Below are 12,662 nucleotides of genomic sequence, written 5' to 3'. Positions count from 1 at the left end.
AGAAACAAAGGAATTTTGAATGCGCTTTTGAAAGCTTTTCATATGAAAAATAAAACTCTAAAATAAGTTAGACATTTTTTTTTACATTCTACCTCCTGTGAGTCGTACAGAAATTGGTAGTTGTTTTTCTCGCTCACTGACAATCAACGATGGGAAATGGAATTAATTTGAATTCACTTATCACTAAAAAAGAACAAACATGCAAACAGTACACTAAGTGTACGTAACAGCAAACTGTACTAAAGACCCTTTGTTTTCCCTCATGGTGATGTCTCGAGTCGCGATCAGTGTAAATTCTTCCATTCACTGCCAACTCAATGCGTGGAACATGCGCTTCAAAAATGACCTAAGTCATAACAGATATGTTTTTCACTGGGACCTTTGTCCTTTTTTTGTCTCTTTTCTTGTTTCAATTCAGATCTTGAAGACGAAGGCGTTATGTTTAGAGCGGAGTACATTTTGTTAGGAAGGCGTGCGTGATGTCACGTGTCTGAACAATTGACAAGTCATTTTTGACCAATAAGATTGCCGCATGTAATGCAGACATGCTTTGCCTTCTTGAGGCCCTTGAAGTTTTAGAGACCGACGACGGACTTTGGGGTAAGTAGATTCTGTATCTTTAGTTTGTGTTCTCTTATTCTACCTATCTTTGCCGCTCTTGCCATACAAGAAGTCTAAGATCACTGGTGCAGCAAAGTCCCAATACATTTTCGACTCAGAACGACAACCCGAGATTTTCCTAAACTGATGCAATTCTAGCTCTCGTTTTCTTTCATCGTCAAAAAATCAGTGTTTCCCGTCCACGATTTCTTCGTACCCAGAGGTATAGATTTGTAATAGTTCTTGTTATAGATAGTCATTATAGTATCACAGAAAAAAACTTTTAGTAAAATTGATTAGTCGAGGTGACACGTTTGGTTTGCTGCAGTCAGCAAAGAAATGGTTTCTTAATAGCGAATTCTTGTTTGTAGCATTTTATAACATTTTACATTTTCCCACTAGATATATGGCCCTAGTTTCTTTGGTTTAAACGAGAGCTGTTCTGAGAAATTATCCGGCTGATTAAAAAACAAACCAGTAAACCCTCCGAGATCCGAGGCTCCTACAGCTCCTAGTCAAAAACACAAGTTGCACTTACATGGTCGACACGTTTCGACCCATTTTTCTCGAACTGTGTCTAATTTTCAGGTTTTGTGTCAGATAATTACAATATTTCCGCGTATGGCATGGTTCTGTGTGCAGAAGAGTTAAAGAAATATTGTACTATTGATTATGACTGTAGTATCATAGAACGAAAAAGGCCAACGTAGGTTTTGATCCCGCTTTTTTTCTTCTTCACCTGAGCTTTATTTTTGGTTGTTATTGGTAAACTTGATAATAGATAACCAAGTCCCGTGAAATATGTATAATAAGGGTGTAAATCTAGAATCTTTACAAAAATATACTAGCGTGTGTTTTGTGGAAAGTGCGCAATTTCAGATTAGAGAAAGAAGACAATTTCTTACAATGAACATCATTACAATGAACATCTCTTTTATTCCGGGATGATTTCCAAAACAGAAATAACGTGAGACCGAAATGCACATATACCCAGATTTTAGCTTTTTAATATTTTTTTCCCTTGATCATCCTTGCACTATGTATGGGCTCAGGGACGAAAAGCTCTATTTTCAATGAAAATGTCTATTTTCAATTTAGTCGCATTTGATATTTTGTTCACTATTACTGACTAAAAATTTTCCACCTTATTAGATGTGAAATGAGCTTATTTGAAGCGTCATGTTATGTTTTTCCGTCGTGTGGGTATGAATGTAAGTCATAGGGCGGGTCTCGTTACTAGTTTACTCACATGGATTTAAAATTGCTTGTTAGTAGTTTCTATTTTGTTATATTATATTCGTACTTTTTTCTTGTTAGAAAAAAGCATTAAAAGCATCTCCATATAATCGAATTTGAAAATAACCATTTTCCAGTCAACGCCCTCTGCGAGACTAAAACGCAAGACTTGTTCCAGTACCGCGCGGTTAAACCAGCCTGTATGTTTTAAAATGGCGGGCTTTTTACCGGCGAACTCTCACATTTTGGCGAATGCTAAGAAAACTGGCGCTTTTCTTTATGACTTCCTAATTATCAAACAAATCTGTCATCTTTTGTACAGTGTGGTTTTAGTGCTGTACAGTTAGTCAAAACAGCGACTGAAGTCAGTCAGCAGGCGCGTACACAGGGGGGTGCGCAGGGTGCGCGCGCACCCCCCCTTGGTGGCCAAAAAGTGGGTCATTTCTTATTATAAGGAATCCTCAAATGCTATGCATTGTCCATAGGATACCTATGACTGCGCACCCCCCCCCCCCCCCCATAGTCAATCCTGGGGTACTAGGCATGTTTAGATTGTGCTATTAAATTTGCTTGAAAAAAGTTGCTTGAAAATATAGCCAAAAGTTGCTCTAAAATTGCTAATATATCCAAAAGCTGCCGACAGAAATTAGAAAAGTTGCTCGCTCTTTAGAGTCGTTTGCTCTCGCTACAAGAATTGCAACGCAAACTATTACCTTTCTCCGCTACAAAATGCTAGGTGTATGGACCGCTTTTTCGTTGCCTGTTTTTTTCCTTCATTCTCGCGAATTTTACGTTTTCTAGAGATCGATGCGCTTGTGATGGGTTTAATGAGAGTTGCCCCAGCGTCCCTTGCAACCTCGATATAACCGCTGGATATTTAAACGCCCGTTATAATAGCCGCTGTCAAGGACAGCAGCTATTAAGGGGACTGTCCAGGGCCATTTTTAGATGAAATAACGAACTTTTTGATGGTTTGGATCGATTTTATACCAATTTGTTGCTCAAAAGTTCCAAGGAAGGCAAAAGTTGCCGCTGCTGGTCCTACGAAAAGTTGTCCAAAACGCCAAAAGTTGCTCAAAAGCCGAGCACAATCTAAATACGCCTACTGGGTACGCGCCTGTTTCGTAACTTGACTCGAACGATTCAACACAAACACTATGATTGTGTTTGTTTCCGCCATACCACGCGCATGCGCCTGCGTTATTCACCACTAATACAAAATAACAATCCTCGATTGTACTCGATTCGTGACCGTTGTGTTGACCGGTGTGGTTATAGAGAAGAGGGTGGATTCAGATTCCCTCAAAAGGTGAATATATAAGACATGGCAGGAGGTTAATCTGTGGGTTTTAGCTCCTAAAGGGGGTAAGGTGAGGGAGGCGGGGGGGGGGGGGGGGGGGGCAACCCCTCCTTACGACAGCTCACCAAATTCTAGTCCTGTCTGCATAGCATAATCATCACGGAAACCTGTGCAACTGCACCTCCTGAAAAAAAAAAAAAACAACGCCCAGAGTCAAGAGAAGCCATATTTCACAGGATACAAACTATAGTGAAACAGCATGACTTGCGCTAAGAGATTACGTGACTTTATGGGTGACAATTGCAACTGTACTAAATTCTGGACCTGTTTAATAGCAGAATCATCTCAGAAACCTGTGCAACTGTACTGAAAAAACGGCCAGAGTCACGAGAAGCCATAGTTCACGATACAAACTACGTAACAACTCTTTTCTGCTTGTCGCAGCATCTGCCTCATTTAACTTCTCGAATCGTAATTTTATTTCGCTAGATGATGCATGAGTTAGATGATATTTAAAAGATATAATTGTTGTTTAAATTCATACTATAAATACTCTTTCACCATAAAAAAATATTTAAAAACAGATCGTTACACAATATCATCGTGAAACAAGTTGATTGCTTTTATGTCATTACTGATGATAGAGAAATCAATGTTTTTTTAAATTGACAAAATTTCCCCTTCCTCCTGTTCGCAGATTCGAACGTCTCTCTATTTCGTGGCAAATAAATAGACGTTCGAGGCTCTGGAACCAGGGTATATGGTATAACTAGAAAAACTAGATGGTCTTCGTAGGCGTGGTGTAGACAAGGTATGAATGAACACAAGGTTGAAAAGGTATGTTAAACGCCTCTGTGAAACAGAGTGGTTGCGCTGACGTTTCGAGCGTTAGCCTTTCGTCGGAGCAAAAGATCCTACGAAGGGCTAACGCTCGAAACGTCAGCGCAACCACTCTGTTTCAGAGAGGCGTTTAACATACTTTTTCAACCTTGTGTTGATTCATAGCAGGGTATATGGTGTCTCCGGCGCGCGACGAAAACCTGCCCCAGGCGTCTGAAGTCTAAATAGTTTTCGAATCCGTTTTTGATGTGATGATACAAAAAGGACAGGGAATATGGATTTCTTAAACAATTTCCTCGAGCCTCGATCTTGAACAGGGCTGCACGTTTAACGAGTTTCAAAAATCGGAAATCACGTTTCACGATAAACTGACGACAACGATCAATCATTAATCGGAAATCACGATTCACGATTTTTAAAGAGCAACGATTCACGTTGATCAAATCTCGCCATTCACGAATACGTCGAAGGTAGCAATCACGGTTCAATATTTTAATTTGTCCTTTTCACGATTCACGATAAACAAAAACGGCCATTCACGGATCACGAATAACCCTTACCGCCCCTGCTTGAGTCAAGAAACGGCTAGAAGCGATAAAAATGAATCGAAACCATGTAACTGTACTATTTATGACATAGACGTGTTTAGCCACGTTTGGACCACAAAATCCTGCAACAATAGCAAATCCCGGGAAAGAAATATTATCAAAAAAAAAAGAGAATCTTTCTAAGAACGTCCAGCCTGAGATTTCACCATGTTAAGAACATGCCGATGCTCAGATAGTAGCCAAATTTTGCTTTATCAGTCCAGGCCCAGGGGGGGGGGGGGGGGGGGGGGGGGTGCAGGGGGAGCGAACGCATCCCCCCATAACAACCGAAGGTCCACTTTTGGTTCTCAATAGACATGTTATTTGCAGACAAAAATCAAAATCATAAGCTAGATCACTCTGGTATGTAGCCAGATCCGACAATAAACGTCCCGTAGAGATACTGCAAAGGCATAAAAAAAATCCTTTTTTGTTCTTTCGGAGGTGGTTAGATTTTTATCAGAGATTTCTCTCCTCGCCCTCCCCCCCCCCCCCCCCCGGGAAAAATTAGGTTCACTTTTTTGGATTTCGATAAATCCTGGGTATGGGCCTGCAGTTTGATGCGTTCTATAATTCAGAATCGAATTGTGTTTTAATAATAACAACCTTTTTTAAACGTTGATATACTGATATTGACCTTTTGTGTAAGTGTCTAATAATTCATAGGTGTAATATTTTATATATATACATTAAACATTAATCGACTGCTCCAAAAATAAGAACGACCCAGCCTCAACTGAAATTAGACTTTCTTATAAAAATGGTATAATTTTCCTCCATTTACCGAGTTTCCTTGTATCACTATTAATACACAATAGGTATAATGGGCTTGCTCTGCCATTCTCAGGCCACTTTCCCGGGACTATAAATAGCGTACATAGCACAATCACAGTGAAACAGGTCACGTAAGGTAAGACTAGCTTTATTGATGTGAAATCTTCTCGTATGAGCAATAAGCTATGAGATGCGAACAAAGAACGATATAATAGCACCTAATCATTGGGTTTGTGCTTTGCTAAAAAAAATAAACACACTAAGCATTTGCATAGTATCACTCTGTTTTTGACTTTTTGATGATCGTTGATGTTGCCATTTTGTGGTCGTAGCTGAAAGTAGAGCGTTATGAATGAGTATCATGCTCGGTTTCTGCTATAAATTCGCTTCGCATGCAGGAATGTGAATTTACTGATCTCCAAGCGTTGTTGGGCGAGGTTTAAAATTGCGTCATTTTAAAAGCTTTTCTTACGGTCTCTGTTCTGCTTGGTATGTCACCAACAGAAAGCCATTTATCTGCTTTGCAAAGTGTTTTGCTATCATTTTTTGAGCTTCTTTTTACATTTTAGCTTCTTTTTACATTTCTTATGATAAAAAAACTGGTATGTCGGCAATGTGCTTACGGTTACTCCATACTGAAATCCATTGCGTCAATATTTTTTTACTGTCGCGTTTTTAACAGTCGATAATATGTTTGAAACAATTCATGTTTGTTTGAATCGGGATTCCTTAAAAACACCAAAGACGCTTTGATATGGCCAGAGAACACGTAAAATGTGAAAATAAACACAATACTAAACTACATTTTTATTTTCAGTATTTTTTTCATTTTTCACTTTTTGTGTGTTTCGTAAAATGTTTACCGTAAGATCAATAGACACAAATACGGAGCTTTGGCTACCTGTGGTTATTTTAAAATCCATAAATCTTGTGTATTCTTTTCGAATTTTCCCTCTAACTGAATAACTTTGTTTTCTGAGTATTTCTTGGAAAAGGACGTATTAATTTGCTAATGCTATGATAAGTACTTAACAATACACCTTTTATTATCATTTTTAATTATTTTTCAGATTTTCAAGATCCTAAGCAACAGAGTTTAGCTGGTTAGACGTCATTTTTCGTGAGACGACTAGTTGGATAATATCGCACTCTTCCTAGAGATGAAGCCCAGCTTCAATGGCGTACCTGGGAGCCCCTTCTCTACCAAAGACCCCCTCCCCCCAGTTCTCTACAATCCCTGGGTTATACCCTTTCAAAACTCATCGAGCCAGGAAAACACCTTTTCACCAAAGGATGAAGAGACAGCTAATTCTACGGAATCTCTGATTGCTGGCCAGGAAGCGAGTGGTGGAGATGACGCTAAGGCGTCACCGGTGCTAGAAAGTCAACCTTTCTTTACCAAGTACACGTTTTCTCCAGACTCAAGCCCGCTGGTGACGCGCAGGTACCTAGAGATGAGTCAGGCTTCTAATGAATTCAAGATTCCACGGTATAAGTTCATCACTGAGGATCAAGCTAAGAGATGTAAAGACAAGACGGCAAGAGAAACCTATGCTCAAAGTCAAAGAAGCGATGAACTAAGTGGGCCTATTAAAGACCAAAAGAAGAAAATCAAGGACGCTGAGTTACCACTGAACTCCTTTACAGGATTTCAATGTGATCCAAGACTCACAACTACTTCCTGTGTGGATGTCGCTCATGCTCAGAGATTCAACCCGTTTAATATGTGGCAGCCAGACCTTTACGATGGTCGCCAAGGCTTGAAGCCCGGGGCCTCGTACTCTCCGGACGCTTACGTCTCTTCAGACACAACAAGCCAAGACACCAACGAGAAGGCACCCATGCACTACGGGCATGCGAACGCGAACGGTTCAACAGAAACCTACGTCATTCAAAAACCAACAACAAGTGTAACGGCACCTTACCCATCCGGGGCCATGGGGATGCAACGGCAAATACCATTTCTACCGTACCCGCTATACAATGGAGTCCTTGATCCTTACACAGCGGCCGTACATGGAGTCATCCCAACCCTCCCAAATCATCCATTGGGGCCTAATCCATATTACTGGATGAGAGACTCTAATCCAGCACAGATCGCCTCAATGCACCCTACTGCCATCCGCCCTAAGCCAATGCTGGATGTACATTCCTACTCCAGTCAAGGGTGTGGTTACATGTGGGCGTACCCCAGCGTCACGGCCATGTTCCGGGCGGCCAAACTCATCCCCTTTTCTAATGGAGAGGAGTACGAGATATGTAACCCGCCCACGGAGTATAAGAGATACGACAGTTTGAGTACTGAGGTGCACATGGGATCATCATTCGACCACAAGCAGAGGTATCATCCTCTTACCCACCCGGCCGACCCTCAATACTATACCGCGGAGCATACCTTGGCTAACGGCTTTACGCCAATAACCAATGGTCAGATGGAAAACGGAGGATACAGCTCTGAAGTGGGCGAGGCAGTGGTTGACGGTAGAATACTGGGCGATGGTCTTCCGATTCAGACTGTCGACGTGGATGAAATTGTAGATGTTGTGGGAAGTTCACGTGCACCTTCTGAGACCATGGAAAGTGCACCGCCTGTAAAGCCTTCGTCTGTGCATTCAGAATCAAACCGAGAGAATATCTGCGGTGTATGCGGTAAGAAGTATGCGCGCGCATTCACACTCAAAACCCACCAAAGAGTACATACTGGAGAAAAGCCATTCAAGTGTCCTATATGCGGGCGGCCTTTTGCACAGTCAAGCGGTCTGGAGTCACACAAACGCGTCCACACTGGACAGAAGCCTTACAAGTGCGAGGTATGCGAACGCGGTTTCTCTCATTCTTCAGCGGTAAAGAACCACATGCGCACGCACACAGGAGAGAAGCCCTTTCAGTGCCCCATTTGCAACAAGAAATTCGCTGATCAATCAACGGTCAAAAAGCACGAGCGTACACACACCGGCATCAAGCCGTTCACGTGCCCCGAGTGCGGGCTCAAGTTCACGCAGATCGGTAACATGAACAAGCACTTGAGGAAAAAGCATGAGGCCAAGGATGCCCTCAAAGAAAAATAAACACTAAAACACATAGGAACTCTCGTTGACGTTTTTAGCTGTTGCGTTTGTAAAGCGTCTTTAAATTCGGGATTTTCTTTTAATTACCCGGAGGGCAAGGTAATATTTTACACGCAGTTGTATTTTGCAAGCACATTTCTTTGGTGTAAATAGTTGTAAACAAAAAAGATTAAAGATTGAGTTTTTAAAAATGCATAAATATGCGATTCAATAACACAAATAAAAAAATAAATAAATGTCAGGCGCCCCCCCCCCCCCCCCCTCCACCCTTGGAGGCCAAAAAGTGGGTCATTTCTTATTAAGGAATCTTCGAAACTATTCTTTATCCATAAGACTGCGCACCTCTCCCCCTTCCTTTCCCCCTCGTACCAATGTTCTGGTATATATGTATATATATATATATATATATATATATATATATATATATATATATATATATATATATATAGTGTTGGTTTGAGAAAAATACAAACTACATAGGTTTCCCTACAGGTCTGTTTCGTGGTTGCCCACTCATCAGGGAAATCCCCTGATGAGTGGGCAACCACGAAACAGACCTGTAGGGAAACCTATGTAGTTTGTATTTTTCTCAAACCAACACTATACACCGCTCTACTTTCGAGTATTGAGCACTTTCTATGAAAGCCTTCAACCATCATTTATATATATATATATATATATATATATATATATATATATATATATATATATATATATATATATATATATATATATATATATATATATATTATTTTTTTTTCTTACTAGAATCGGTTTATCCATTTAATCGGTTTATTCATTTCACTTCTTCACGTTACTTTATTCCATCCTGATCTTTTTTGTCAGCCAGCGGCCTTACTTAGTCTTGGCCAGCGGAGTTACTCAAAAACAAACAAACAAACTGATCAAAACCACACTTGTTAGAGTTTGTTGCATCCATTGCAAAACTGCTGTAGATGAGCTGTTCTAATGCCGTTAGAGGTCGCCATCAAGCTAGGAGGATGTGCAATTACTGATAAGAATACATTTGAAACATTTGATCTTTCTTCTATCGAGGCAGCCGCCAAAGTCGTCTCGAAGCTAGTCGGGAAATGTGTACTCATTCATGGAGCCGGGTAAGTACGTTTTTCTAAGATACCCGAAGCCGGGGAGTAACGTATGCCCAAAACGGCTACCATTTATCAATCCAAAACAAAGAATAATTGTTAAGAACTTGGAAGGATTCTGATAAGCTTTAGAGCGACGCGCAATGGCCGGTTGTCTTCTGTTTGCAGGTCGTTCGGTCATTTCCAGGCCCATAAGTATGGGATAGCCAAAGGTCTTGGAGATGACCCCATACGCGGGAAAGCTGGTTTTGTGAAGACAAGGCTTTCTGTAACAAAGGTAAGCTCTTAATTTTACACTGCCCATTCTCATCTGCAATTCAGTTTCAACTTTTGTTATTTATTTTAAGACTTGAGTTTTCATTCATTTAGAATTGGCACAAATTGTACTATTGTTTTTTTAAAAGCTGTTGCATAAAGTGTGTGAGGTGTTCGTAGAGCAAGGGATTCCAGCAGTGGCTCTTTCTGTAAGTCATGTGATTTTATTCAGATGTAGCCAATAATTGATATCAATCTCTAAATGATTATCAGTTGATTGATATAAAAGGCCATTCCAGCTATAAGCATGCACACACTCACCATGGAAACCTACCTCAACTACTGGCATGCAGTGCACGCTTTGTTTGGTGCAAGCTTAAAAACGCGCGCGCTGCATTCTGGTAGTTGAGGTAGGTTTCTATGGTAATGTGTGCACAAACTAGCTGGAATAGCCTATTGATAATCAATATTCAGGTGAGTGAATTGATGGAAGAATCGATAGAATTAATAGAAATTAATAGCATTTATCAATTCATAACAATTGATAATCGAAATTCTAATTGAAAGAAATTGATTTTAGTGATCTAATAACATATAATCTAATAATCATATAACTTAATTGAAATAAAACGATAAGTAATTTATGTCTGGGATGCACCAAATGAATTGATAGTAATTGATAACAATTGATAACATGATACATGAAAGAGATGAAAAAAAAAAATGACTGGGGCAATTATATTATCTGAAATGGAATATATCCCACACAATAAATGCATTGCAATTTTATTATTGTCCTCAATCAGTGCCTGAATATAGCAATGAATAGCAGCTTTTGCTTAATACAAGCATCAATTATGCATTTGATTAGTGCTGATAGATCAATTTGATCGCCTTACAGAGCAATTTTTTGAGATACATGACCATATGTCTAAATGGTTTATATATTATAGCCATGTGGCTCTTGGAGGACATCTGGTGGTCATGTCACTTCATCAGCTGTCAATCAAATGATTGATTTACTGGAAGCTGGCTTTGTGCCAGTGATTCATGGTGATTGTGTGCTTGATAATCAAATTGGATGCTTCATTCTAAGTGGAGACAAAATTATAGAGGTAAACAATTTGTTGAAATGCATACTTAATGAAGACAATCTTGGCCTATCAACTTTGTAGTGAAATTTATTTAAATTTGTTCCTTATTCTTAGCAATTATTCATCTGACCAGATTTTTTTGGTGGGGTGGAGGGGGGGTTGGGGTTGATATATCGATGTCTAGCTCCTCTAACCTACCCCATTGTAAGAATGTTGGATCCACATCTGCATAAACAAAACATTTGGCTGTTATCATTAGGCTGATATGTACTGTGTTATTTTGTAAGCAAATTGTCAAGGAACAGAGACCCAACAGAGTAGTGTTCCTTACCAATGTTGATGGAGTATTCGACAGACCTCCCGAAAAACAAGGTAAAAACATATGGATGGGTGAAAAATAACCTACTTAACTTGTAGCTATGTTATATTGTGATACTAATCTAGAAAAACAATAAACAAAATAGGCAAAGTTAAAATAGTTGGAGGGAAAATGAGCGAAGTGAAAATAGGCGGAGTGCAGCCGCACCCCCAGCCCTGCAGTGATGAGGGGGGGCTCCCTGTATTTTCTCCATATTTTTTACAAACGTATTTCACCTCATATACCTCTGGGTGTGTACAAAATGAAGCCCCTCCCCCCCCCAAAAAAAAAAGAACAAACAAACAAAAATAAAACAAATTGGAATCTGAGCAAAATAATAATATGAAAAATTATCCTTTTTCACATTATTTGTCTTTGACAAGGGTCATGTTTTACCATTCCATGAGGTAAGAAAAATGAAGACCCTAATAACGAAGACACGCCCTTTTCAGACAGTGCCTCAGCCACTAATACAATATTAGCTTTGTCTGTGAGTAACATTTGCATGGGGCATTATGTTTTTTGTGTAACAACAGGTAAAATCCTTTACAATTACAGGTGCAAAGCTCCTTGATCATATTGGAATACTGGAGACGGGTGAGGTCAATGCATCGATAGGAACAAGCCTCGCCTTTCATGATGTGACAGGAGGGATAATGGGGAAGATTCAAACTGCAGTGAATATCATAAAGTCCACAAAGGGGCAAACTGGGGTATTTGTTACAAAAATAGGCTCACAAGGTTCTCATGATGCATGTATCAATGGAAGTGTTGAAAAAGGACAAGGGACCTCAATTGGTTTATGTGAAACAGCACAGGGGAAAAACAAGTAAAAATCTACTAAAAAAATTATGGGTTTTGCTACGAGAAGGTCATCAAAAGATGGGACATTAGATTTTGTGATTGCCAATAAGAATCTACTGACCAACTGGAAGTTGCTGTGTTTTACTGGGCCAGGTTACCAGATGATCTTAGTGAATGGGTTTACATGATTCATACTGGATGTATTTTTACCGCTTCTGGGGCAGAGGCTTGGAGGGTGGGGGGTTTCTGAACTGATTTGTATTTTTTTTACACAAACGCGCCATGTACATTTACCAAAATATGTCATGCATTACATGTATAAATTGATTGCTTGATAAAGGACAATATAATACTTTTTTAAACACAGGTACTCCCCTCCCCCCTTTCTCTCACTTCTGCCCCCCACAGGTACCCCAAGCTCACTGTGTGTATAAATAAATTATAGTTGTTCATGTTACGTTGTGTGTCATTGTTTACAGTAAACATGGGATTGAAATAAGCCGTTCACTTTACTACGAAATAAAATCCTAAAACTCTCAAAAATATTCTGACCTGACAGTGGAGTCCTAAATATGGTTTGGGTAAAGTTTCAAGCCATTTGGGCCGGCATTTCGAGAGTTACATCGTTCTGTTTCAACAT

The 12,662-nt window shown here is 39.8% G+C and overlaps 2 protein-coding genes across 3 annotated transcripts; both read left to right on the top strand.

Moving 5' to 3' along the window:
• The first annotated feature begins 552 nt into the window (after nucleotides 1-552).
• Nucleotides 553-8,600, top strand: LOC116619718 (early growth response protein 1). The gene is made up of 2 exons (XM_032384768.2): nucleotides 553-600; nucleotides 6,408-8,600. The coding sequence occupies exon 2, from the start codon at nucleotides 6,498-6,500 to the stop codon at nucleotides 8,403-8,405; it is 1,908 nt and encodes a 635-aa protein (XP_032240659.2). The 5' UTR covers nucleotides 553-600; nucleotides 6,408-6,497; the 3' UTR covers nucleotides 8,406-8,600.
• A 687-nt stretch (nucleotides 8,601-9,287) lies between these two features.
• Nucleotides 9,288-12,479, top strand: LOC5515104 (isopentenyl phosphate kinase). Of its 2 annotated transcripts, XM_001635195.3 has the most exons (6): nucleotides 9,288-9,520; nucleotides 9,680-9,788; nucleotides 9,916-9,975; nucleotides 10,720-10,881; nucleotides 11,148-11,232; nucleotides 11,777-12,479. In XM_001635195.3, the coding sequence occupies exons 1-6, from the start codon at nucleotides 9,375-9,377 to the stop codon at nucleotides 12,049-12,051; spliced, it is 837 nt and encodes a 278-aa protein (XP_001635245.2). In that variant the 5' UTR covers nucleotides 9,288-9,374; the 3' UTR covers nucleotides 12,052-12,479. The 2 variants fall into 2 exon arrangements, with proteins under 2 accessions (XP_001635245.2, XP_048585011.1); XM_048729054.1 differs by lacking the exon at nucleotides 10,720-10,881.
• Nucleotides 12,480-12,662: the final 183 nt, after the last annotated feature.

The sequence above is a fragment of the Nematostella vectensis genome, chromosome 6 (genome assembly GCF_932526225.1).
Source record: "Nematostella vectensis chromosome 6, jaNemVect1.1, whole genome shotgun sequence".
Taxonomy (NCBI): Eukaryota; Metazoa; Cnidaria; class Anthozoa; order Actiniaria; family Edwardsiidae; genus Nematostella; species Nematostella vectensis.
This window is presented reverse-complemented; position numbering and strand designations above follow the sequence as displayed.

Coding starts and splice junctions, on each gene's coding strand:
- LOC116619718 (XM_032384768.2), top strand. CDS start 6,498: ATGAAGCCCAGCTTCAATGGCGTACCTGGGAGCCCCTTCTCTACCAAA.
- LOC5515104 (XM_001635195.3), top strand. CDS start 9,375: ATGCCGTTAGAGGTCGCCATCAAGCTAGGAGGATGTGCAATTACTGAT. Junction 9,789..9,915: donor CAAGGCTTTCTGTAACAAAG/GTAAGCTCTTAA, acceptor TTTTTTTAAAAG/CTGTTGCATAAAGTGTGTGA. Junction 10,882..11,147: donor GTGGAGACAAAATTATAGAG/GTAAACAATTTG, acceptor TTATTTTGTAAG/CAAATTGTCAAGGAACAGAG.